Source organism: Canis lupus, chromosome 24 (assembly GCF_048164855.1).
Source record: "Canis lupus baileyi chromosome 24, mCanLup2.hap1, whole genome shotgun sequence".
Classification (NCBI taxonomy): Eukaryota; Metazoa; Chordata; class Mammalia; order Carnivora; family Canidae; genus Canis; species Canis lupus.
Genome location: NC_132861.1, coordinates 33,679,667 through 33,703,909, shown reverse-complemented (window position 1 = coordinate 33,703,909; position 24,243 = coordinate 33,679,667). Strand labels below are relative to the sequence as shown.

At 37.8% G+C, this 24,243-nt stretch overlaps 1 protein-coding gene across 8 annotated transcripts in view; it reads left to right on the top strand.

The window, feature by feature from the left end:
• The window catches only part of CDCA2 (cell division cycle associated 2), a 53,650-nt gene extending 31,271 nt beyond the window's left edge, over window positions 1–22,379 (top strand). For 7 of the 8 annotated variants that reach the window (XM_072796226.1, XM_072796223.1, XM_072796227.1 and 4 more), the window contains 5 exons: window positions 1,036–1,114; window positions 2,355–2,443; window positions 3,349–3,486; window positions 14,838–15,009; window positions 17,654–22,379. In XM_072796226.1, coding sequence (XP_072652327.1) covers window positions 1,036–1,114; window positions 2,355–2,443; window positions 3,349–3,486; window positions 14,838–15,009; window positions 17,654–18,897 — 1,722 coding nt within the window. In that variant the 3' untranslated portion in view covers window positions 18,898–22,379. The remainder of the gene's footprint in view (window positions 1–1,035; window positions 1,115–2,354; window positions 2,444–3,348; window positions 3,487–14,837; window positions 15,010–17,653) is intronic. The other variant, XM_072796230.1, reaches the window with a different exon arrangement.
• Window positions 22,380–24,243: the final 1,864 nt, after the last annotated feature.

The window sequence follows — 24,243 nt, the reverse complement described above, 5'->3', positions numbered from 1 at the left end:
GGTTTTAGAAGGATAATACAGATAAAAGGATAATAAGTATTATGAAAAACTTAATGCCAATAAATTCAACAACATAAACTAGACATGTTCTTTGAAACATACAAACAGCCACACCTCATGCTAGAGAAATAAATTACTTCATTAGCCTTATATCAACTGAAGAAATTTAAGTTGTAGTTGAAACCTTCCCACAAAGAAAACTGCATATCCAGATGATTTTGCTAATAAATTCTACCATATACTTAAGGAAGACCTAAATTTATGTATATTCTTTCAGACAATTTGAGGAGGTAGGAGTAATTCCCAACTCGTTAATGTCAGCATTAATTTAATATCATAATCAGACATAAGAAAACTAGAGCTCAATATTCTCATGAACGTAATATATAAAAAAGTACTACATCATGACCAAGTGAGATTTAACCCAAAGATGCCAGTTGGTTTGATATTTGAAAAAAAAAAAACAACCTATAATTTACATTATTAACAAACTAAGAAAAACCATGTGGTCACTTCTGATAAGTCCAAGCAAACTGGTGATTAAAGAAGATTTCTTCAAACTGACAACTTCTATTTATGAAAAGCCAACAGCTACTATCATACTGGTAATTAGGTGGGAAAGAAAAGTTTTGACATCTGCATTTATATTGCCATTCCCCTGAATAATAGTGAAATGTTAGGTTGTGCTTATTAATGGAATGTCCTATTTACTGTAGAGTTAGGACATGTGATTTTAAGTAAACCGAAGAGGAACTTGTTAGTGGATCATTATGGCTACTTCCATTTAATATTTCATTTGTTGGACTGTAGTTAGTAAACATAGTTTCGTTAAAGATTGGTAAATATTATAAAATCTTTTTATATTCAGTATCTTTGTTTTGCTTTGACCTTTTTTCTTAATCTTTTATTGGTTCCCCATCCCTATGCTTCCTGCAGTTCCACCTACAAAAATAAATCCTTATTTTCTTTTGGGCACATTACATGTCCACTGAATTTAAGGATGTCTAATTTCTATTCTTGTTTTTCTTTGTTTAGGAAAACATAGAACCTTTTCAGGAATCATTTGCAGTTCTGAGTCCTCTTAGTAAGTCTTCAATCTCTGAGACTCTTTCAGGTAGTAACTTTTATTTATCTTAAAATCAGACAAGTGTCATTTTCAGTATTTATATCTGTGAAACTAAATCTTAATTTCTTTTTAAAATTTTATTATAACAATGCATGTTTGGTTTTTAAAAACCATGTAGTATAGAAAAGCTTATAAAAAGTCTCTTGGGGTACCTCGGTGGCTCAGTCCATTAAGTGTCTGACTCTTGATTTCGGCTCAGGTCGTGATCTCAGGGTCGTGAGATCCAAGCTCAGCAAGGAGTCGGAGCCTGCTTGAGATTCTCTCCCTCTCCTGCCCCTCCCCCTGCTTGTGTGTTCTCTCTCTCGAATAAATAAGTGAGTCATAAAAAAAAAAGAAGAATTTTTTCTACATCCAGGTCCCGCACCTTGTAATCACCTGCAGTTAACTTCTGTAGGTGGTAGCCCCATTTTTCAGGTCTTTGCAGGCAGTGGAGTTGCCCTCCCAACTCTTGTCAACAGTAAATTCCTTGTGACAATTGGGAAAACTGAACGATGTGGATCATAAGGGTCTCCAGAAGTGTTCACCAACATTAAGTTGACCTTTTGGGCCCATGTACCTTTTGAGGTCCCTGGCTTGTTTATGGTCATGACAAGGTAAGCCAGGACTTGGGTGGCAAACATCATGGGGACCATTATTCTTGTCTCTCCCCTGACGGAAATCTGTTAATGGCTTCTCATCAGCTGGAAGAGACAAACCAGGTTCACGGGAATCCAAGACATGGAGTGTGAAGTTAGAGCTATACCTAGAAGTGTAGTCTGTCATGTTCCAAAGCCCATGCTCTTTTACACATTATACTACCTTTCATTTATACCATTAAAAGGGATCAAATGAAAAAGTACCTGAATTTTGTAAGTTAAAAAAATTACTGTCATGATCATTTTAATGCCTTTTTTTTGCAATTTCATTGTACAAAATGTAGCTTGGAATAAAGTGACATCAGTGAGAATATGGTATTTACTGTAATGTGATTTAATCTGTTGTCTTAGGGTAATATGGTATGCTTTCTCCATGGGAAGTGGTAAAAGTTTCTGGGTTTTCAGTAAACTTTAAGTTTTAAAACATGTATCTGAATCTCAAAATTTATTCTTAGTAATTAATTATGTTTAGATACTATCTTCTGCTAAAAGCAGAGGTGAGTATCCAAAGCAGTATCCAGTGTATTTGAAAAATGATGGCTCTTACAACTTTTTGTTGGCTACCCTAATTTTGCTTGTGTCTTCCTCATCAGGCACTGATAGCTTTAGCTCTTCAAAAAACCATGAGAAAATAGCCTCCTGTAAAGTTGATAGAATCACACGGGCCTCTAACAGAAGAAATGTAAGTGTTTGTATTTGGCACAATGTATTTGTTTTTAAATCTTACTAGAGATTTTTTCTGTCTTTATGATCACATCATTTTGAATAAAATCTTGATTTAATTAGTGTCACTGAGAGCTAATAGCCTATAACCAATGGTAATGTTCTTTTTCTGATTTGATTTTAATTCTGTTAGAAAAAAATACAATAAAACAAGATGCTTTCAGAGTTTATGTTAATGTAGAAGGTAATCCATTTGGCACATTTGTTTGGGATCTACATGGTTTTATGAATTTTACTGAAGTACACAGTGAAGAAGAGTAGTGTGTAATTACAAGAGCCAGAAAATGGCATAATTATAACTTTTTTTTACAAAAACATTGCATTTTTTTGTTTTTTTTTTAACACTGGGTTTTAATTCTTTTCAGTAGGAGCATAACTCTCATTGGGTGTGTGTCTTTTCCTATTTCATTAAATAAAATTGGGTTTTTGTCCAAATTCATAAATATATACCATTATAGGGCTTTTAGCTGACATTGTTGGATGATAAACCCAGGATTCACATTTAGATAATCTAAGTGCATATCCCCCCTGCCATAACTCAATAGCAGTTAGCTACTAAGTTGTAGATGCTTAGTAAATATTTCATAAATGAATAAATCAACTGGTTTTAAACTTTTTTTTCTCCTTTAAAATAATGGACAGAGTGCGTATGCTTCTGGTTCTAAGTTTAATAAGATCAGAGATTAGTAATTACTGAGCTCCTCCATTTGAATTTAAGATGGTTAAAATACTTCTAATAGAATTGGTCAATTAGAACTGGGATAGAAAACGTAGAAGCAGCGTGGGGAGGAAAATATGAGAAACACATGTCAAAACGCACTTGCTTGTGTTTTATGGTATCCCTCCTCTAAATTTGCTTTATAGCAATTGACCACTTTTGCAGAAGAGAATGTTTGCAACTTACTTAATACAGAAGCTCAGCCTTGCAAAGAAAAGAAAATGAATAGGAGGAAATCTCAGGAAAGGAAGCTCACAAGAAGAGTACTTCCTAAAAAGAATCAGGTAAGTGTGTGTTTAAAGATATAGTAAGAGTGGAAGTCATACATTTCTTTGTTGTAGGATTAGGAAAGCAAGGAAACAGAATTCTTCCAGTTAACGTTGAACCAAGAGTATTAAAATCATCATTATCATCATTAAATAGAAAGGGTCAGAGGCAGTTATATACTCAGCTGTAATTACCCGAGGATCATTTTTGTGTTGTCTTCATTGTGTCATGTACATTCAGCACAGTAGAACACGAGCACCCCGATGTTTTTTTTTTTTTTTTTTTTTTTTTTTTTTTTATGATAGTCACAGAGAGAGAGAGGCAGTGACACAGGCAGAGAGAGAAGCAAGCTCCATGCACTGGGAGCCCGACATGGGATTCGATCCCGGGGTCCAGGATCGCGCCCTGGGCCAAAGGCAGGCGCCAAACCGCTGCGCCACCCAGGGATCCCCAAGCACCCCGATGTTAAATTGATTCTTACCTTTGAATGTAATCTAACCTCACCCTATGAGAGGAATCTTGTAATTTCTTAGAGATGAGTGTGCCATCTGCTGCTTGTTTGACTTAGCTTCTGCAAATGGCTAGATCTCTTCCTGTATTTAAAGAAGAATGTAGAAATGGGCTCTTCATCTTCCTCAACACTTCAGGGCCTGTGCTGGCTCAGGTGACTTCATTGTGTCTTTGTGGATAGCTGATCCAGCTACTTGACCCAGTGGACCCTTTCCACTTCAGTGATCCACACACCTTCCTCTGCCATACCCCACAGCTTGTTGGTACCTAAGACCTTCCCACTTTTAGTAGTACACACTTCTGTGTCCCATTCTCTGACCCCAGCTGCCTCTCTATCCAGCCTTCTCACTCCCTTACTCATATGCGTCATCTGGCCCCTCTGTGTACCCTCCAGCATTCAGATATCCTGTCATTTCCTCCATTTCCTTGTTCACCCTAAATTGCATGAGCAGTTTCACCAACTCTTGTCAGTAACCTCAGTCCTCTATCCCTTTCATTCCACTTCAACTCTGGATTAATCCACCACTGTCCCCTCTCCCATCTAACATTGCTCCTGGAGAGGCTCACAAAGGTGCTCCTGCTGCAGAGCCATAGTTTCAGATATTGTCTGAAGTCAGCTCTCATTTTCCCCCTCTTCACTCTAATCTTTTTCCCAAGGTATTGAGTGAACTAGTGACTAAACTCCAGTGCAACCTTTGAGCTCTTGTGCTTGGTTGCCACCTCCACAGTATTTGGCATAATTGAGAACATCCCTTTACAGTCTCTGTTAAAGGTTTATTTTTTTTTCACCCACCCTTAGTTTGTACTACCTAGAGTTCTTCTCTCTGCCTTTCTAAATCGTGTATTTTCTGGGTAATGTCATAGGTGGCATGGTTGATGCCTCCCAAATCTTTCTAATGTATAAACATAATTAGTGGCCTACTATATTTCTCTTCTTAAACCATCCTACAAGCACCTCAGATACCAGCTTTTCCAAAACTAAACTCAATTTTACCCCAATATCCTGGCCACCAAAACAGTAAACTTCCATCCTGTTCCATGAAACAAAAACTGGTTTAAACATGGCCCAAACATCTGCAGTCAGCAAAGCCAGAAAAAAGCTGGAAGTTTTCCTGGTTTAATCCCTCTTTTATTTATTTTATTTATTTATTTTTATTATTATTTTTTTTATGATAGTCACAGAGAGAGAGAGAGAGAGAGATAGGCAGAGAGAGACATAGGCAGAGGGAGAAGCAGGCTCCATTCACCGGGAGCCCGACGTGTGGGATTCGATCCCGGGTCTCCAGGATCGCGCCCTGGGCCAAAGGCAGGCGCTAAACCGCTGCGCCATCCAGGGATCCCTAATCCTTCTTTTAGATCCCAATCTTTTGAAAGATCCCCTTGCTGAAAAAAACACATATGTTCAGAAATATGCATGTACCTCTATTACTGTATCAAAAATTGGTTTTCTTTATACTCTTTAAAAAACACTGCTACAAAGAATGTACACATACTTTTTGACATAAAATCAATAGCCAGAAAGTTCAGGTAGCATTGAGCATTAAGGTTTATTTCAACCCCTCCCAGGACCCCATGGAATTAAAATAATAGATATAATAAAGAGACTAGACTCAGAATAGCACTGAGAAGAGGAAGGAAGTAAGGAGGGATATTAAGCAACAGATGACAGCCTTCAGTGAATCTCTGGAAGACAAGGTGGATGAGGGCACATTAACAGATGAAAGAGGTGGATTTACAGCCCAGAATGTTCTTAGAGGGAGCCAGAGAGGCATTGGGAGCCAGCCTGCACGTGGCAATCCCAGGAGACTTTGGGCCCAGTATTAGCAGATCCAGTGGATGGTGAGAGTGAGGAGTGGTAGTAGGTAACAGAGTAAACAAAGTTCTGTATTTGAGACTATTTGCACCAGTTGGCATTCCACCCCTGTCCCTCCATGTTCTCCCATCTCAGAACAGATGTTATCGTGCAAGTGAAAGCCCTCATTCTGGCATTTGGAAAGTCCCATAGTCCTGACAGCCTGTTCTTGCCCTAAAGCACAGCCTACCCACTGATACTCCTCATTCTGCCCTGCCCCACCCTGCACAGAGTTGCCAATAGAATTTCCATGCAGGAAAGAGACTGAGATGGAACGCAGAGGAAGCTCAGACCAATTTATCCAGTGTTTCCTTATGTAAAACCAGACAACTGAGTTAGAAACAAGAGACGAAAGATCAATATTTAAAAGTTGAAAAACTTACCCCGGAAAGAGATGCTATTCTGGGAATGGATGGAAACTTTATTGAAAAAAATCTAATCTACTCAGATTTAAGAAAATATTACCTGCATGAAACTAAGAAGAGGATCCTATGAAACAGGAGCAGAGGAAAAAATAGTCATATATATGTAAAATCTAGTAGTTGGACTAGACAATAAAGTTAAGGAAAGTCCCCTAGGAGGTAGAGCAAAAGAGAAATAGACTAGTAATAAGAGATGTAAAAACTGAATCTAGGAGACTATGTACGTATCTCAGAAAGAAGAAGAAGATAGAATGAGAGAAATTGTCAAAAGAAGGGATTTCCCACAACAGAAAGGAGTCTTCGGGTTAGAAGGACCTACTGAATGCCTAATAAAATTTAAAAAAAGAAAAAAAGGCCAAGTCTTCAGCCTGTCGGTATGAAATTGAGCAATAAGGATAACAAGAAAAGTGGACTTTTCCTCCCTGGAAACAAGAATCTGAATAGTAAGTATCAAGTTTAACAGTAGTCGGAATGCTGAAAGATGATTGAACAGGATCTTTAAAGTTTTGAACGAAACTTGATTTCAGCCCAATACTTTGTACCCAGTCAAATTCAATTAAGTGTAGAAGAAAAAATAAAGACATTTAGACACTCAAGGACTTTGAAAGTTTTTCTTTGGATTATTACTGGAGGAGATACTCTAGGAAACTGAGGAAGTAAGCTTAAGGATTCAGAACACACTGGATCTAATGATATGGGAGAGCAGTATGTGGAAATCTCTGGTTGTTCAGCCAGCCTAGAAGAGCAACCAGGCCAAATTTGAACAAGAAGAAAGGGTGCTCCAGGGAGAAGGTCCTTGGAGAGAAAAACAAAAAGACCAATGATTGAGAAAGGAGAAGGTGTATCATATAAGAAGAAAAAGAAAGGTAATTACATACATATACCATTTCAAATAAAAGCCTGTGTATAAAAGTTTTGGAGTAAATATGAAGCAAACATTAATGTGATTACAAGCAAGTGTAAGGGAAAGTATGTTTTACAGTGCTAGGAATCATCTACAGGGGGCACCAGAGGAAAGGAATATGAGCTTATCCTTCGCAGAGCAATGAAAAAAATTTTACACAGTCATGATGTGAATGCTATTTGTTTTCAACTAAGAGCAAAGCTTTAAGAACTGGATTGTGTAAGACGATCTAAGTGTAGCTGCTAGCAGAAGGTGAAAAGTGGATAGAGAAGATGTGAGGATGTTAGTTAGCATTCACTGTAAGGGGGTTAACAGAGCAGGTTCTATAGCCAGCCAACCTAGATTCTAAATTCTGGCTTGACCACTTGCTACCAGTGGAATGGCAGGCAAGATTCTTGATTTCTCCATTGTTTTTAAAATAAAGGGAATAGTGGTACTTAAATTTAAAAGCCTATTGTGTGCATTAAACAAGTTAATATATGTAATGTGCCGGTGCCTGGCCATAGTAGGTGCTGTGGCTGTCGTTAGGATTATTTTACAGATTAGGGGTTCAGGGTATATTTTGAACATTGATGAAAAGAAACATTTACCTTTTGACCCAGCAATCTTGTTTCTGGGAATCTGTCTCAGATCCAATGACAGAAACACAAAAAGGCATATGAGCAAAGATATTTTTTTGCAGTACCCTTTGTAATGCAAAAAACACAAAAACTAAATACCTATCAGTATGAGACTGGTTGAATAAACTATGGTGTGTTGGCCAAGTATTTTATAGCTGTAGAAAAAGTAGTGAAGAGAATTTCCAATGATGGAATGATGTCAGGATGTCTTTACTGTTGAGTGAAAAAAAACAAGGTGTAAAAGCAACATATAGAGTAGGCTTCTTGGTACTGAATTGTGATCCCACTCCCACACCGCCCCCAAAATATTTCTTTTTTTTTTTTAATTTTTATTTATTTATGATAGTCACACACACACAGAGAGAGAGAGAGGCAGAGACATAGGCAGAGAGAGAAGCAGGCTCCATGCACCGGGAGCCCGACATGGGATTCGATCCTGGGTCTCCAGGATCGCGCCCTGGGCCAAAGGCAGGCACCAACCGCTGCGCCACCCAGGGATCCCCCCTAAAATATTTTTTTGTTGAAACCCTAACCTCAGGGCACTTAGGTGGCTCAGTGGTTGAGCATCTGCCTTTGGCATGATCCTGGGGTTCTGGGATTGAGTCCCGCATCAGGCTTCCAGCAGAGAGCCTGCTTCTCTCTCTGTGTCTCTGCCTTTTCCTCTCTGTCTCTCATGAGTAAATAAATCTTTAAAAAAAAAGGGAAGAAACTCTAAGTTAACATGAGACCATTGGGATGGTCTCTATTCCAATGTGACATGTGTCCTTATAAGAGGAAGTTTGGACACAAAAGGAGACCCTCAGTGTGCACACAGCCAGGGAGAAAACCAGCTAAAGAGGCAGCAGGAAGGGGATCCCTCGGTAGCTCAGTGGTTTAGCGCCTGCCTTCGACCCAGGGTGTGATCCTGGATTTCTGGGATCAAGTCCCACATCGGGCTCCCTGCATGAAGCCTGCTTTTCCCTCTGCCTTTGTCTCTGCCTCTCTCTCTCTCTGTCTCTCTCATGAATAAATAAATAAAATCTTAAAAAAAAAAAAAAAAAAGAAGAAGCAGCAGGAAGTTGCCATCTGCATACTGAGGAAGAAGACCTCCTCCGAGACCAACTCTGCAAGCACCTTGATCTCGGACCTCCAGTCCCCAAAACTGTGAGGAAATAGACTAAGGTTGTTGAAACCACCTAGTCTGAGGTATTTTGTGATGGCAGTTAATATGACAATCGAATTATGTTTTATCTAAGAAAGTAGGGAACGTTAAACATGTATTTGTATGAACAGGTGTATATATTGATAAACACATATAAAATCTTTTCATAAAAGTGAGAGAATAAGCCAAAGGCCAAAACCAATTATCCCTGGGGAGAGGAGACAGAGGAGGGAATAGGAAAGACTCAAAGCCAGACTTTCCTGAGCATGTTTTGGACTTTTGACTTTGAACTGTGTCAGTGTGGCACAGGATACAGTAAATCAGAATTATGAGAAAGAGAACAGTCCTTAAAAATTGGAAATAAAGGTGATCCCTGGGTGGCTCAGTGGTTTAGTGCCTGCATTTGGCCCAGGGGGTGATCCTGGAGTCCTGGGATTGAGTCCCACATCGGGCTTCCTGCATAGAGCCTGCTTCTCCCTCTGTGCCTCTCCCTCTCCAGCTCTCTCTCTCTCTCTCTCTCTTTTATGAATAAATAAATAAAATCTTTTTTAAAGAAATTTGAAATAAAAGGAGGCCAAATCATCTGGGTGTCAAGTTATTGGCTTAACCTCACAAAGAATAATTTCAAACCTAGAATTTAGAGGTCCTTTCAGAAAGCATCCTCAGGACAAGAGTGACTACAAAGGAAGTGAGCTTAATCAAACATAAGGAAGGGCTCCTACTGAGAGGGGAGTGTAATGTAGAATAAAGAAATTAAGAGTTCTTGTGAAGTTTTTTTTTTTTTTTTTTTTTTACTTACTAGGAATCCAGACCTGACCATTAGATAATAAGAATTAAAAATCAAATTCAGAACCTTGTTAGGCCAAATTTGAATTGGAAACATCAGTACAGACTCAGGTTTTATTCCTTTAAGAAGATATCCTAGCTCTTTCAAGGCTTAGAAGCAGTGAGCACCCCTGGGACCCAGACTGCCATTTCTGAATACCATCTTCAACTAAAAGTGATGAGGGTTCCGTAGTGAAATGGCTGCTTGCGGGTTTATGAACAGCACACATAGGGAACGAGCCTGGGTCAGTACCAGTGTGCAGTGAAGGAATAAGCTTAAACCCCTGCGGCCATGGGGAAGGACCGCAAACCATCTCGAAGGGGCTCCACTGACCAAAGGTGGGACAGTGTGATTATCAGAAATAACAGTTGTGGTGGATTGAAACACAGACTTCAAATGTGAAAAAACACTTCAAGTTCATAATAGTTAAAAAATCTTAAAGGTCACCTTAGAAGCTTTCTAGGACACCAACTCATTTTTGTGAAAACTAGAAAATAAGGGAGTTCTGTTTTCAAGTAAACACATAGTTGATGAGGGGAACTTATTTATAGGAAAAGTTCTACTAAGTTAAAAAGACACATTCATGAAAGTTGCTGATCATGGGGTAGAAGGCTGATGGGGGAGCCAGAGTGGATGGATCGGACTGAGCACTTGAGCCTACAAAGGTCACGGGAGAGAACGCAGTCCTTCCAATGCAATGAGGAAGGGTACAAGCACCCACAAAATGCTCTTTTCAAAAAAAAAAAAAGCTGAATCTAATCAAGTCTAGATCTAACAACTAATGTTAGGAAGTGTAGGGGAGAGGGGAAAATAAAGACATCTTGATTGCAGTCAACCAGATCCAGAGTTTGACTAATTCTCTGAGGCCGGTGCCTCAGTTTACTCATCAAATAAATGGCAAGGGAAGAAAGATAACCATAGATTCAAAGATCTGTCAACCAAATGGAATGTGTGATGACCTTATAGGGATCCTGATTTGAACAGCTGTAAAAAGACACGGGCCAAATGGAGAAATTTAATCTCTGAGGAAATAACTAGGGTAAATTGCTCTTTTTGTTCTTTGTGCCTAAGCTGTATATTTTGAGGTCATTTTATTTATTTATTTTAAAGATTTTATATATTCATGAGAGACCAAGATAGAGAGAGGCAGAGACAGGCAGAGGGAGAAGCAGGCTCCATGCAGGGAGCTTGATGTTGGACTCGATCCCGGGTCTCCAGGACACTTGGTTCCGGGATTCCAAGATCACTCCCTGAGCCGAAGGCAGACGCTTAACCACTGAGACACCCAGGAGTCCCTATTTTGAGGGTAGGCTGTTGTAACAAGAATTAGAGATTTCCCAGGTACCCTTTACCCAGTTTCCCCCAGTAAAACTTCAGTAGTATCACATAGAAAAATACCAACACAGTCAAGATAAAGAACATTTCCGTTGCCACAGGGATTTCTTCCCCTTTTGTAGCCCTATTTCCACGCCTGTCCCCATCATTAGTGGCAACCACTAATTCTCCATTTCTTTAATTTTGCCATTTCCAGAATGTTATGTAAATATAACCACACTCTGTAACTTCTTAGGACTGTTTTTTTTTTTTCACTATTATATGGAGATTTATCCAGGCTGTGTATATCAACAGTTAGTTCCTTTTATTCCTGAATAGTATTTGTTATTATAAAAAAAAATAATTATTTTGCAATATATACATATATCAAGTCATTACATTGTGTATTTTACACTTAAATTTTATCTATCTGTTTTATCTCAATAAAGTTAGGGGGGAAATGGCATTGTAAAAAGAAAAAAATCAACAATATAATGCCAGGTAATAAAATGTTTCATTTTATTATTGGGGCGGGGGAAGCTCTATATCTTAGGGATACTGAAGGATTTTCACATGAAATGAGGTGATGCCTGGGATTTGCTTTAAAATCTGAGGGAGGGAGTTATAAATGAATCCTGATTTCTATATGTTAGTAATTGTTGAAGCTAGATCATAGGTACCTGGGGTTCAATATACTATTTTACCTGTTGTGTGTTAGAAACTTTCCATTATCGAAGGTTTAAAAAATGACAGTATGAGCCTCTTATTTAGAGAGGTGGAGCTAGCCATTAAGAACTAAAAGTTGAACCAATAAATAAATGAAAGGTGTAGGGAAGGGTGTGCTTTTCATCATAAGCTTTCCTGTGCAATGTGATTTGTTGCTATGTACATGAATTGTTTTAAAATAATTTTAAAGCTATTCACAGGAAGCAAATTAAGTATTGTTTATGCAAACAAAAGACAAGTATTTACATCTATTTAGTGATCTCCTTCGCTGGGAAGAACTGTTGATGATTCTGGAGTGATTGGAATCACTTTGGGGATAGTATGTTCAGTTGTCCTTTATCTGCCTCAAGTCTTATACGAGCCTAACCGTTTGTAATCAGTGGCTTCCCTAGGATTCCAGTGACATGCAGCTTTTTTTTTTTTTTTTTTTTTTTCTGAATACATGCAGCTTTTTTATTGCAGTATAAAAGCAAGGCTGTTTTGTATTGGAACAAATTTAAATTCTGATAAGATTTTAGCCTTTGCAAATGAAACCTGCTAATAGGCAAGCAATATTAGAGGTATGTTCATGACAGAGTGCAAGTGCTTTAATAATCTTTGGTCTTTTCTCGGTTGGTGTACTACTGGCCCGTAACAATGAAAAAGCAATATTAGTTTTTCATTATGTGTAGCAAATTTTATGAAGTTTTAAATATACCTTTTCTTTTGCATTTATTCATTCATTTGTTCATTCCTTCTTTTTTATCGGGAAGTCATTGTGTTTCGGGAAGTGTTGCAGGTATGGGAGACATCTTATTTGAACAAAGATGTCCAAAATCTTGCTAGAAGGGTATTTTCTGTACCTATGAATCCCAAACTATTCTAGAAGTTATAACTGATGACAATGACCATAGGGTATTAACTGTGTAGTGCCTGTGTCACACAATAACACTAAGCATACTTTGGAATCAAAAAAAATTTTCCCTATATTCTCATAGTAGTAGGAAGGAATTAAAAAAACAAGAATAGCTGACACATAGCTCTTCTGTGTATGGCTCAAGCCTTATTTTAACCATTTCACTTACATCAACTAACAATTCTCGCTGCAGTAGTGTGTGCCAGTGTGGTTTCCATTTTGCAGAGGAAGGGGGTATAGAGAGGTGAGGTAACTTGCCTAAGATCGCAAAGCAGTTAGGTGACAGAGTCAGGCATCTGGCACCAGAGGTCGTGTGTTCTCTTTCACAGCTCATCTGAGGAGCCCAAGTTAAGATTTTTTCTTTTGGTTTCCACATCCATTGACCAAGCTGTCATTTCCCCAACTGTTCATGGAATCTCAACAGATGTTCCATAAGTATATATATATATGTATGTATTTCATGGAAAAATAGTTAACCCAGCATTTCCCTAATGTGTTTGAAGATTATTTATACTGAGGACTTCTCATAGAATTTAATGTTGAATGTATATTGTAAATCACCAAGAGAAACATTTATCTTGTACAGTTCTAAAATTATTTTTCCATGGAATGTCTTATTTTGTTTTGTTTTTACAGGATATCTATACATATCTCAGGGAACATGCAGTTCTGTGCCGTTTTTGTACTCTTGAATATCATCTGTTCTTTCACGTCATCAGTTTATATGCTTTCACCCAAATAATCTTTCTTAAATGTAAAATCAAATGTTGTCATTCCCTGAATCACCGTGCAGTGAACCTTCATTGTTTTCAGGCTCATACTCATTGCATACAAGGGCCTTGCTTGCCTTGGGGAGCAATCTTGAAAGCCCCCTATAGGCCACATACCAATCTGAGTCCATAGAGACCCTGTCATGGTTTGTATGTATTACAGTTACTTGCCCTTAGACTGGGAGCCCCTTAAAGACCACATCCTGTTTGTTTTTTGTTTCCTATCTAGCCAGTTACTACATGTACATAGTGGTTTCTCAATAAATGTTTGCATGGATTCCGTTTTCTGGCAACTTTAATTGCTGAAAACATGTTCCTTATGTTGACCTAAAGTCTAGTTCTCTCCAATATTATCACACTGAGTGTACTTCTTTTTGCTCATAACAATACAGTGTTTGAGTTTCACTGAAGTCTTTTCCATATGGAACTTTTTTTTAACAGAGAACATTAATTCTCAGTTGCTAACATGGCAGTCAAAATTGAATTTAATACTACATTCCAGATAGTATTAGAACAGTTTCAATTTTTTATGGAAACCCACATGTCTGGTAATCAGTTATTACCAGACCATTGTCTGTCATCTTCTACTTGTGCTTGTTAACCCATCTCATTTTGACCTACTCATTTCAATTTTGGTTAAATCATCTTTTGTTTGAAGTAGTTCAGCTAGCTTTGTGTTATCTTTTAACTTTTTATGTATGCAACTGTTGTTTCTTCTTCCAAACCTATGAGCAGAGGACAGTCTCCCATAGTTTCCAGTAGATACCTCATTCTAGGTTAATCATGAGTCATTCTGTAACTATATCTGATTTACAAATATCTCATATCTTAAGTCTGTCAGCTTTACAGCATCTAATCTATCTCTCACTTACCCAGAACTTATTTTGGCAAATGTTTTGTGAAAATGTAGACCATTAGTTACCATATAATCTGTAAACTGGAGTTCTGCTTCGTATTCTGTTTGACTTTGTATGAACTACCCAGGCACCCATGCCTGACTCAGAATTTCTAAAAATTTATTTTTTTTTAAGATTTTTATTTATTTATTCATGGTATATGTGTATGTGTGTGTGTGTGTGTGTGTGTGTGTGTGTGTATATATATAGAGAGAGAGAGAGAGAGACGTGCACAGAGACAAAGAGACATAGGCAGAAGGAGAAGCAGGCTCCATGTAAGGAGCCTGATGTGGGACTTGATCCGGGGACTCCAGGATCACACCCTGAGCCAAAAGCAGACGCTCAACCACTGAGCCACCCAGGCATCCCAGAATTTCTAAAATTTTAAATGGCATAACTAATCTCAGGTTTTTCTGTAAGAATTAATTAAAGGTTCAGAAGTTCAATGGTGTGACGTCTTTCCCAATTACGGCATTTTACTACATTTCACAGGCTTTAAAAAGTTGCAGGAAGAAGAAAGCAAAGAGAAAGAAGAGTGTTCAGAAGTCTTTATATGGGGAAAGAGACTTTGCTTCGAAGAAGCCGCTCCTCAGTCCTATTTCCGAGCTGCCTGAGCTCTCCGAGGGGATGCCTGCCACTCTAGGCGCCGGAAGGGTGTGTTCAGGTATCCTGCTCTTTTCCTGTTGATATTTTTGTCTTCTCCATCACTTTCTTGCTGTTGCACCCTTTTTTGCCTTTTTTCCATTCACTGTTAAAGAGCATATAAATAAAAATAACAACCTTGTGTCGTACTACCATGAGATTTTGAAGTTAAGGAAGCAGTAGTTGGTAACTTTTACCCTCATCAGAAACTCATGGAAACTCTGGATCTTCTCCCCAGAGAAACAAAGACACAAGATAGTACCAGTACATATAATTTTAGGGGAAATAATTTCCTTCCATCCTTTTTCTTTTTAAAGCATTTTAATGTTTTGATTTTTTTATAGCATGCTGTTAAAGTAAAATGAATTCTGTGTGGTGTTATGGTCCATCATGAAATGTAAACAAGGTGATGGCTCAGTAACAGATGGACAAAAATTTAAAAAATAATAATTGCCCTATGATGTTCCAGTAGAATTGGCACTGCCAAGCATCTATTAGAAATAACATTTATGAGTTGAACTTGATTACCTTGAAACAGTTATGTTGGCAAGCAAAGATTAAGTCAGTTGACATCCTAGTTAGATAAAAATTGGAGTTACATCTGTTTTATAATGCCTGAGTTTGAAGATTGACTAAATCATGCTGAAATTAATAACAGTATGTGTTCATTGGTGTGTTAATTTTGTATAGAATAATTTCTAAAAATAGCTGTCTTTGTCAGTCATCAAATGTATATAGCCTGCATTCCATTTGCAATATATCTATAGGATTTATAATAGATCCTAGGACGAATACAGTATATGCCACCTTGGACTGTTGGCTTCAACCTGCTTCTTAACTTCAGAAAAGCACAGAGTTAAAGCACACACAGGTAGCCCATCATCACCTATGCTCCTCCAGCCCCTGGGCACCATCGACACCCCAGCCGCTTTATGTACTATGTCTTGAGACAGGGGGTTGGCCACTGCACCTCTTTTTAATCTGGCCCCAGTGCTGCTTAGCCTTTAAGATTTAGCTCCACTAGCTGCCTTTCAGGGAGAGTCTTTGTTCACACTGCACCTTTACTGTCTAGTTTGTAATGTTCTTCTGCCTCCCTCCCCTGCAAGTTGCAGTCACATTGACACTGAAGACCAAGTCTTATTTCATTATATCTCCAGTCCCTGACAGGAGTTTTTCCAAAGATGTTTAAACGATGACTCTTAGTGTATGTTTTCCATCTTGCATCTTATTAGAGAACTTCTTTTTAAAAACACCTGAAGGATTATTTTTTTATCTATCCAATGGTGTCATGTTTTAAAGGTTTAAAGCAAATTATTCTTCCTCCCTTTTCCATTTCCCCCATCCCTTTCTTTTTTCCTCCCTCCATCCCTTACCCCTGTGTTTCTTCCCTAGCATGTCAAATACATAAACATTGATTTTTAAAGTTGTATGAAAAGCCCAAGTGACATATCAGTTGGTTGCCACCAAGTGGACCCTCTGTTAATCTCTGCCTCATGTGACCTGATTTTAAGTACCTAAATCATGAAATACTGGTTTTTAGATTTTTAGCTCAGCTGATGATTTGTATACCCTACAGTTCTGATTTTGTTTAAAATATTTTTTATACTTATTTGGCCATTTAAAAACTATACTCTCTGAGATAACAAGAGAGATGGGATCCAGTAGTACTGAGTACTGAAAGCCTGAATTTGTTTACGCTGTGTTACACAGCTTAAAATCTTAAAAAAATATTTGTTTTAGAGAGAGCATGCATACATGGGAACTGGGGGAGGGGCAGAGGGAGAGGAAGAGAATCTTAGGCAGACTCCCTGCTGAGCACAGAGCCAGACCCCAGGGTCCATCTCACAACCCTGGTATCATGACCTGAACCAAATCAAGAGTTGGAGGCTTCATAGACTGAGCCACCCAGGTGCCCCATTTAAAAAAAAAAAAAAAAAAAAAAAAAAATTTTTTTTTTTTTTTTTAAGATTTATCTATTTAAGGCTGTGTTCCATAGCTTTAAAACCTCAATGATGTTTCTTTCACCTGTGTGATGTGACACAGGGTGTCAGAAACACCGGGCACCTCCACCTGGCATATCTTCCTAGAGTCTGACTTTGAGATTGAGGTGGAAGGGACAGATTTTTTAGAATATTGAAACAAAGCTCTATGTGACAGTATAATACAGTTTAAATTATATTAATTTTTAAACACAGGGCCTAAGAGTCTGCAGAAGTACCCTCAGATCTGCCAGAATTCCAAGTTTTCTTTTCTCTATTTCAGGGGAAATGTAGCTAGAAAAGTTTCAGAAGCACGGCGGTGCCCACTTTCAGTGATTCATTTTTTGTGAAATGGGAAATGTGGCCGCCTTGTGCCGATTGACCTTGTAGTGTGGAAAGTACATTACAGGAAGCAATTTGAGATACACTTCTCATTTTCATGGTCTGAGATTATGTACTTTATCCACTCATGTATTAAATACATATTTTCTTAACCTGTGGCTTGGAGAAGAACTAGAAAGGAAAGAGCAAGATGACAGATGGGGGCAAGTACAGGGCAGCATTTGCTAAGTCTTGTGAGTTTTGAAAGCTTAACACAGAATAGATGATATGGCACCTGTTTGATATGTTGACTTTTATTTCCATTGTTACTTTTTAGTGAGACTTAAACTTATTTACATCCCTTAGATGATTTCAACTCCAACGGTGAACTTGAAGAAGAACTTGAAGAAGCAAAGCCTCCTAAAGGAAAGAGTCTTTTGCCCCAGAGCCCCGAAGATTTGCAGATGAATCAGGGCTTTAATAAATACGATCTGTCTGCATTCTGCAGCTCTTACACCAAAAGTTCCTTGTCGCTTATTAACTCTGCTTTAGATCAAGATTTAAATATAAATGCTGTAGCAACTAGTGAACATAAAATAATTCCAAAAGCAGAAATTAAGTCAGAAGATGCAGATGAACTGAAGGCGGGCCCTGAGAGCGAAAGCAGTCATGTTTTTTGTGCTTCTGTGACCGCAGAGCCCCTGGCAGCCGATGATGCAGAATCCAGTGTTATCCTGCCGTCTCGGGAACTGGCTACTGCCAGTCAAAATGTGGAAAACATTTTCCAAATCTTTAAAATTTCAGAAGATGTAAACATAAAGTATGAAAAACAGGATGACTTTTTCATAGCTACAGAAGGAAAAGTGCAGACCATGCATTTAACGTCTGACTTCCAGAATAAAGAGGTCTTAATCAACAACGTAAAAGAAAGTAAAAGACCGAGTGCAGGTTTGAGAAGAAACTCCATAAAAGGTAGAAGTGGCACTGGTATGCGTGGTGGAGAAAAGCAGCACAGAAGGCACTCTTCATGTTATTCCGATGGGCAGAGTTTATATTTGGAAGAAAATGGAAATCACGAATCTCCCTACCTTGCGAGCAGCTCTGTAGAAATTGGTCTAGAAAATTCTGAACTGTATAAAGATTTATCTGACTCCATCGAGCAAACCTTTCAGAGAACAAACAGCGAAACAAAAGTAAGACGCAGCACACGGCTACGGAAAGATTTGGAAGATGAAGGGCTCGTGTGGATTTCACTTCCATTTCCTTCCACTTCCTGCACTTCCCAGAAAACGAAAAGGAGAACGATATGTACAGTTGACAGCAGAGGATTTGGAGGCCTGTCCCTCTCTAAAGAAACTGTGTCTTCTGGACAGAAACCGAGTATGCCATTCCCTGTATCAGGTAAAGAAAACAGAGAGGGCTTTGCTGCTGGTTCTTCCAGTTTACCTGGAAAGAGGAGGAAGAGTGTCTGCACATCTGTGCTCGCAAATACAAGAGATACTACTACTCAGGCAAAATGCTACAAAAGAAGAACCTCTCTCAGCCAGAAGGGAGAGAGCTCTCCGAAGGACTTCCAAAGAATCGAACCTGTCCAGGAACTAAAGCAGTAGCTGGCATTTCCTACAGAACGCAGGGCAGCATAGAAGGTAACCATCCGTGCTCAAAAGATTCATTCATTCCAGTTCATGTCTCTTGTTCAGCTTTGGTGTTTTAAAAGTTTCAAATAAAATCATTTGAGTTGAACTTATTTTTAAGTAGAAATAAGTGATTTTCTTCATTGAAAAGGAAAACATTCTATTTAATATTGTTCTTCTCTCCCCAAATAGTACACACTTACTGAAGCTTTCACATTGGTACATGTTCACTGAAGCGTTTAAGTCTCTGTTGCAAAAAAAACAAAAACAAAAACAAACCAAAAAAACCTTGTCTTTTAGAATTGACTCATTCTGTCTGGATGAGAAGAGTTTAAAAAACAAAATGATAGAATTCATGTAATTTTGTGAAGATGGAAGGTATACAAGGTTAAAAACTGTTAGAAAAAGAGAAAAGATGTGTTTTAAAATGCAAAAAAAAAAGGTTAAAAAATGTTAACAGGAAAGATGGAAATCATAAGACGTTTTAAAGTTGAGAAGCTTTAATTTACTTTGTCTCAAATGAAAATTTTGTATTAATAGGTTAAAACCAAAACTTAAACATGGCACCTTGGAAAATTCCTTCAATAATCAGAATATTATAAATCTAGCATTCTAAAATGAGTATTTAGTTTATGAATGAATATGGTGAAAACATTCTGTTCTTCAAACAAACCTCTTACATGGTTTGTGGGGTGGGACATGCAGGTTTGGTTTTTGGTGAAAACAGAGCAGTTTAGTTGAATCATCTTCCAGATCATTCCAGTTAGTCACATTTAGGATTTATTCAAAGAAAACCCAAATTACTGATTTGGGAATTAATTCATGGTTCTCGATTAAAAAAAAAAATTTTTTTTTTTTAATCCAGAAACTCCTATGAAAGGGCCCTGGAAAATTAGGTTACTAACACAAAGATGGTGGTAGATGGCTGATTTTTTATTTAATCTGGCCTTTTCCAGCAGTTCTCTTTATTTCACGATCTCAAGTACAGTCACTTGTCTTGGATTTTCCAGTTACTTTTCAGCAGCGTCCTCTCCTGTTACCCTTTTGATGACAGCAGTTTGAAAATCTAAATTGCTATATATCTGGAATTTGTGAATGCACATAAATCATTGTATCATTAAACAATTGTCTTTGAAATCCTTTAAATCATTGAACTCTCCCTCTCCCTGATAGCAGAAACATGTTAACAAATAGAGCTCTCTATAAATAACACAACAGGGAAGAAAGCTCCTGCTGAGTGCCCATTTCCCCTGCCTCAGATAGAGACTATTTGTTACCTTCTTGGCACCAATAGGTCTGGAACTCCTGCTGTTAAAGACTAAATGTATTTTACATTAACACTCAAAGTGATCCCCAATTTCTTCAGCTAAAGGCTGGATTGTTTTAAAAATTCTTTTATCTTTACACGTAAATTATTTATGGGCTTTTTTCCCTCCCCGTTTATAGTTTGGTATAGTTGGCAAATCTCTACCACTGAAAACTGAAAACAACACCCCCCACACACACTCCCCTCAGCAAAACGAACTATTCTGAAACTTTTTGGTTTTGGTAATTTAGAAAGAAAAGAACAAAAACTTTCAGAAACATACGATGTTAAGGGTTTTGTTTTTTAAAAGCTTTTTGTTCTCTTCCTTTCATGTGAAGGATAAAACTACTGGTATTTTTTTTTCCTCCCCTTGTTGCTGTATGATGATGTGTGATCTCCGTTGTATTTGAATTTTAAGAAGCTCACCCGCTTTGTTCTGTTTCTCAAACCGTGCTAATGCGGACAAGGGACACATTTGATATGTGGGTTTTTTTGGCTTGAGTTTTCAAATGTTAAATTCTTGTTTTCTGGCATCTCCAGTTAAGGATGTAAACACTTGATGTATTTTGTTAGTTTCGGGATGTATCAGTATAAATGTTCTGTTGATTATCTGTAAATAACAAATAGGCAGTTTTCCTAAAAAGAAGAGGTCTGAGAAATCAAACCAATTGGGGCATAATTTTATCCACTGTCTCATTTGTATTCCTAAGATTTGTGAAAAGTTAATTATTTCTGTACTTGATCATGCTTGCTTGTTTTTAGCTGTTTCTGTTCATTAACGGTCGAATCGGAAAGTGGGCTTTGGAAGAGTTTGTTCTTGCCTTAATCTTTTTTTACTGCAGCAGCCCATCGCTCCTGTCGATGCTTGTTTGCTCCAGAAGATGGCAGCATGACATCTGGATACATTAACTTGGAGCCGGGGCAGCCCTTCATTGTTGCTGTGGGTGCTTCTCTGTCACTTTAATTTTCACCCGTATTTATCATGGGAGTGATATGTGTCTATTGGAAAAAAGTGGAGAACTGTACACCATTCCAAACTGTCTCCCTGCAGCCACACCTGCCCCTCCCCAGCTTTCTGTGTGAACACTGTTAACAACTGGCCTACGTCTTCCAGACCTTTGCTTGTATACCCACGAGTGTAGGTTTTGTTGTTTTCTGATGGGATCACTATAATGTGCCGTTTTGCAGCTTGATTTTCTTATTCACCAAAACACCAGGATTGAACTTCCATGTTGTTATGGGGAATCCTAGTGCAGCCTCAGTCTTTTGAATCCCTGCAGAGTCGTACACTCTGCATGTCTATAACTTAGTTAGCCTCTCCTTACTAAAGAGTCTGGTTGTCTCCACTTTTTTGTGATTGAAAATTACGCGACACTGGGCTTGTGTCAAAAATGTCCCTAAGACAAATTCCTTGAAATTAAAATTAAATGGATATCAAGTTATCTTCCCTGGTTCATACGTGATAGAGTTCTTCTATAAACATTCTGGCATGCATTTCCTTCATTCCGCCGTCACCTCAGTGCCACTTTGCTTCCTTTTTCTCTTGCTGCCCCCCATGGCATTTGAGCTGTGGAATTGAGTGTGGGGCTTAAGACTTAGCGTGATAAGAAGGAAATGGTTATTGGCGCCTGGTTCATGCTTTAGATTGAAAGAACTCTTTTTTTTTTTGAAATCAGACTTATTGAGGTGTAATTAACTATAGTAAACTATAGTGAAGTTTACCTTGTTAAATGTACAGTGTGAATTTTGGCAAATTCATACAGTCCTAGAACAGCTGCCACCGTTACATAAGAGAACACTTCCATCACCCCAGAACAGCTCTTATCTCTTTGTTGCGGTCAGACCCTCTCTCCCCCAACCCCAGCCTCTCACAACCACTTAGCAAATTTCTATCCCTCTAGTTTTGTCTTTTCCACGATGTTGTATAAATGGATATAAGAGTTATATCCTTCTGTGTCTCTTTTGAAATTTAGCAAAATGCCTTAGAGATTCATCTATGTTTCATGTTATAAGTAGTTGATTCCTGTTTCTCACTAAGTAGTAAAAGTCTGTTTAATGGATGTACCAGTTTTCTTTACTCATTCACCAATGGAATGGATATTTGGATTGTTTGTTTTTTTACCGTTACAAATAAAGCTGCTATAAACATTCACAGATGGACTTTTTTTCTTTAAACACATTTTCATTTCTCTTGGGCCAATATCTAGGAGTGGGGATTCCTGGGGTGTGTGGTTGAGATATGTTTAACTTTTTGAGAAACTGCCAAACTTTTCCATTGTGGTTGCACCATTGTGCGTGCTCACCTGCAACACATTCAATTGCTCCACATTTTCACCAGCACCCAATGTTGTCTTTTTCATTTTAGAATTCTCTGTATCCCTAACACCTAAAAATGTAGAACATCTCTTCCTGCACTTGTTTGCCATCCTTATATCCTCTTTAGTGAAGTGTCTATTCAGATGTTTCTCCAACATTTTATTTATTTATTGATGTTTTCCTATCGAATGAAAGAGTTCTGTGTATATTTGGATACAAATTCTTTTTTTTTTTTTTTTTTAAGATTTTATTATTCATGAAAGACACAGAGAGAGGCAGAGACACAGGCAGAGGGAGAAGCAGGCTCCTCACAGGGAGCCCAATGTGGGACTTGATCCCAGAACTCCGGGATCATGCCCCCAGCTGAAGGCAGGTATCAACCGCTGAACCACCCAGGCATCCCTGGATACAAATTATTGGATGTATCTTGCAGATATTTTTCCCCAGGTGTGACTTGTCTTTTTATTTCTTAGCACTGTCTTTTAATTTCAGTGTAATCTACAACTATCTTTTTTTTCTTTAATGGCTCATGCTTTTGTGTTTTATCTAAGAAATCTTTGCCTAATTCAAAAACAAAAATTTTCCCCTGTGTTTTCTTGTAGAAGTTTTAGAGTTTTAGCCCTCAGGTATTAGATGCATTTTGAATTAATTTTTATAAATTATGTAAGGTCAGGGTTTTTTTTTTTTAATGGAAATTATTCACCATTTGTTGAAAAGATTATACATTTTTCATTGAATTTCTGTGACACTTTTGTTAAAATTGTTTGACCTTATATGTACAAGCCTATTTCCGGACTTCATTCTTTTCCATTGATCTCTGTTCTTAAACCAACATCACACCATCTTGATTACTATGGAAGGCTTTTTTTTTTTTTTTTCTTAACTATGATTCTTTATCATAGTTTATATTTAAAAGTTCTTTTTTTGTGAGGCCAGTAGAAGCAAAAGATTGACCAACCAATTCTATCTGGAGCCTACAATTACACCCAGACTTGCATTACCATTTAGGGGAAAGAATCAATAATAAGCTATCAGAAATATAGGAAGGAAACAAACTTCATTGAGTCCATGTACATTCAGCCCAGTGCTCTTGTTCAGTTCATGATTCTAAATTGTCACCCTGAGCCCCACTGTAAGATTTAGTCATTGAGAAAGAATTCTCTTTTTGAACACTACCATATAAAATCGGCAAGAAAATAAAGTGAATTGGATTAAAATAAGGTTCAAAAGTCTTCGCCAAAAATATTAAATTATAAATCTGATTCATTTCTTCTCATAAATAGTTTTTACTATAGTTTGGTTTTTGTATAAAAACTGCCACTACCTTCACTCATAAAGTAGCCTTAGCATTTGAGAATTATTTCTTAAGCATAGGAATATTTTCCTGTACCAGGTCACCTTAAGTAGACAGATTGTAGATTCAATAATATGTATGCCAGGCATTAATTTCTAATGTGATCACTCTCTTCGAGATACTCCATTTTCTCTAAGGGGCAGAATTACAGTCCAGGGTGATTTGAAAGGAACATTTTGGTACTCTCAAGTGATACCACCTGGAGATCAGGTAAGTTTGATTTCTTTCTAGAAGTGATGCTTGAACAAAATATACTAACAGGAGTTTTAGAGGAATGGGGATCCAAAAGGCATATTCTTTTCCAAATGTGATTATCTTATTTTGTAATTTCTGCAATTTTTTGCTG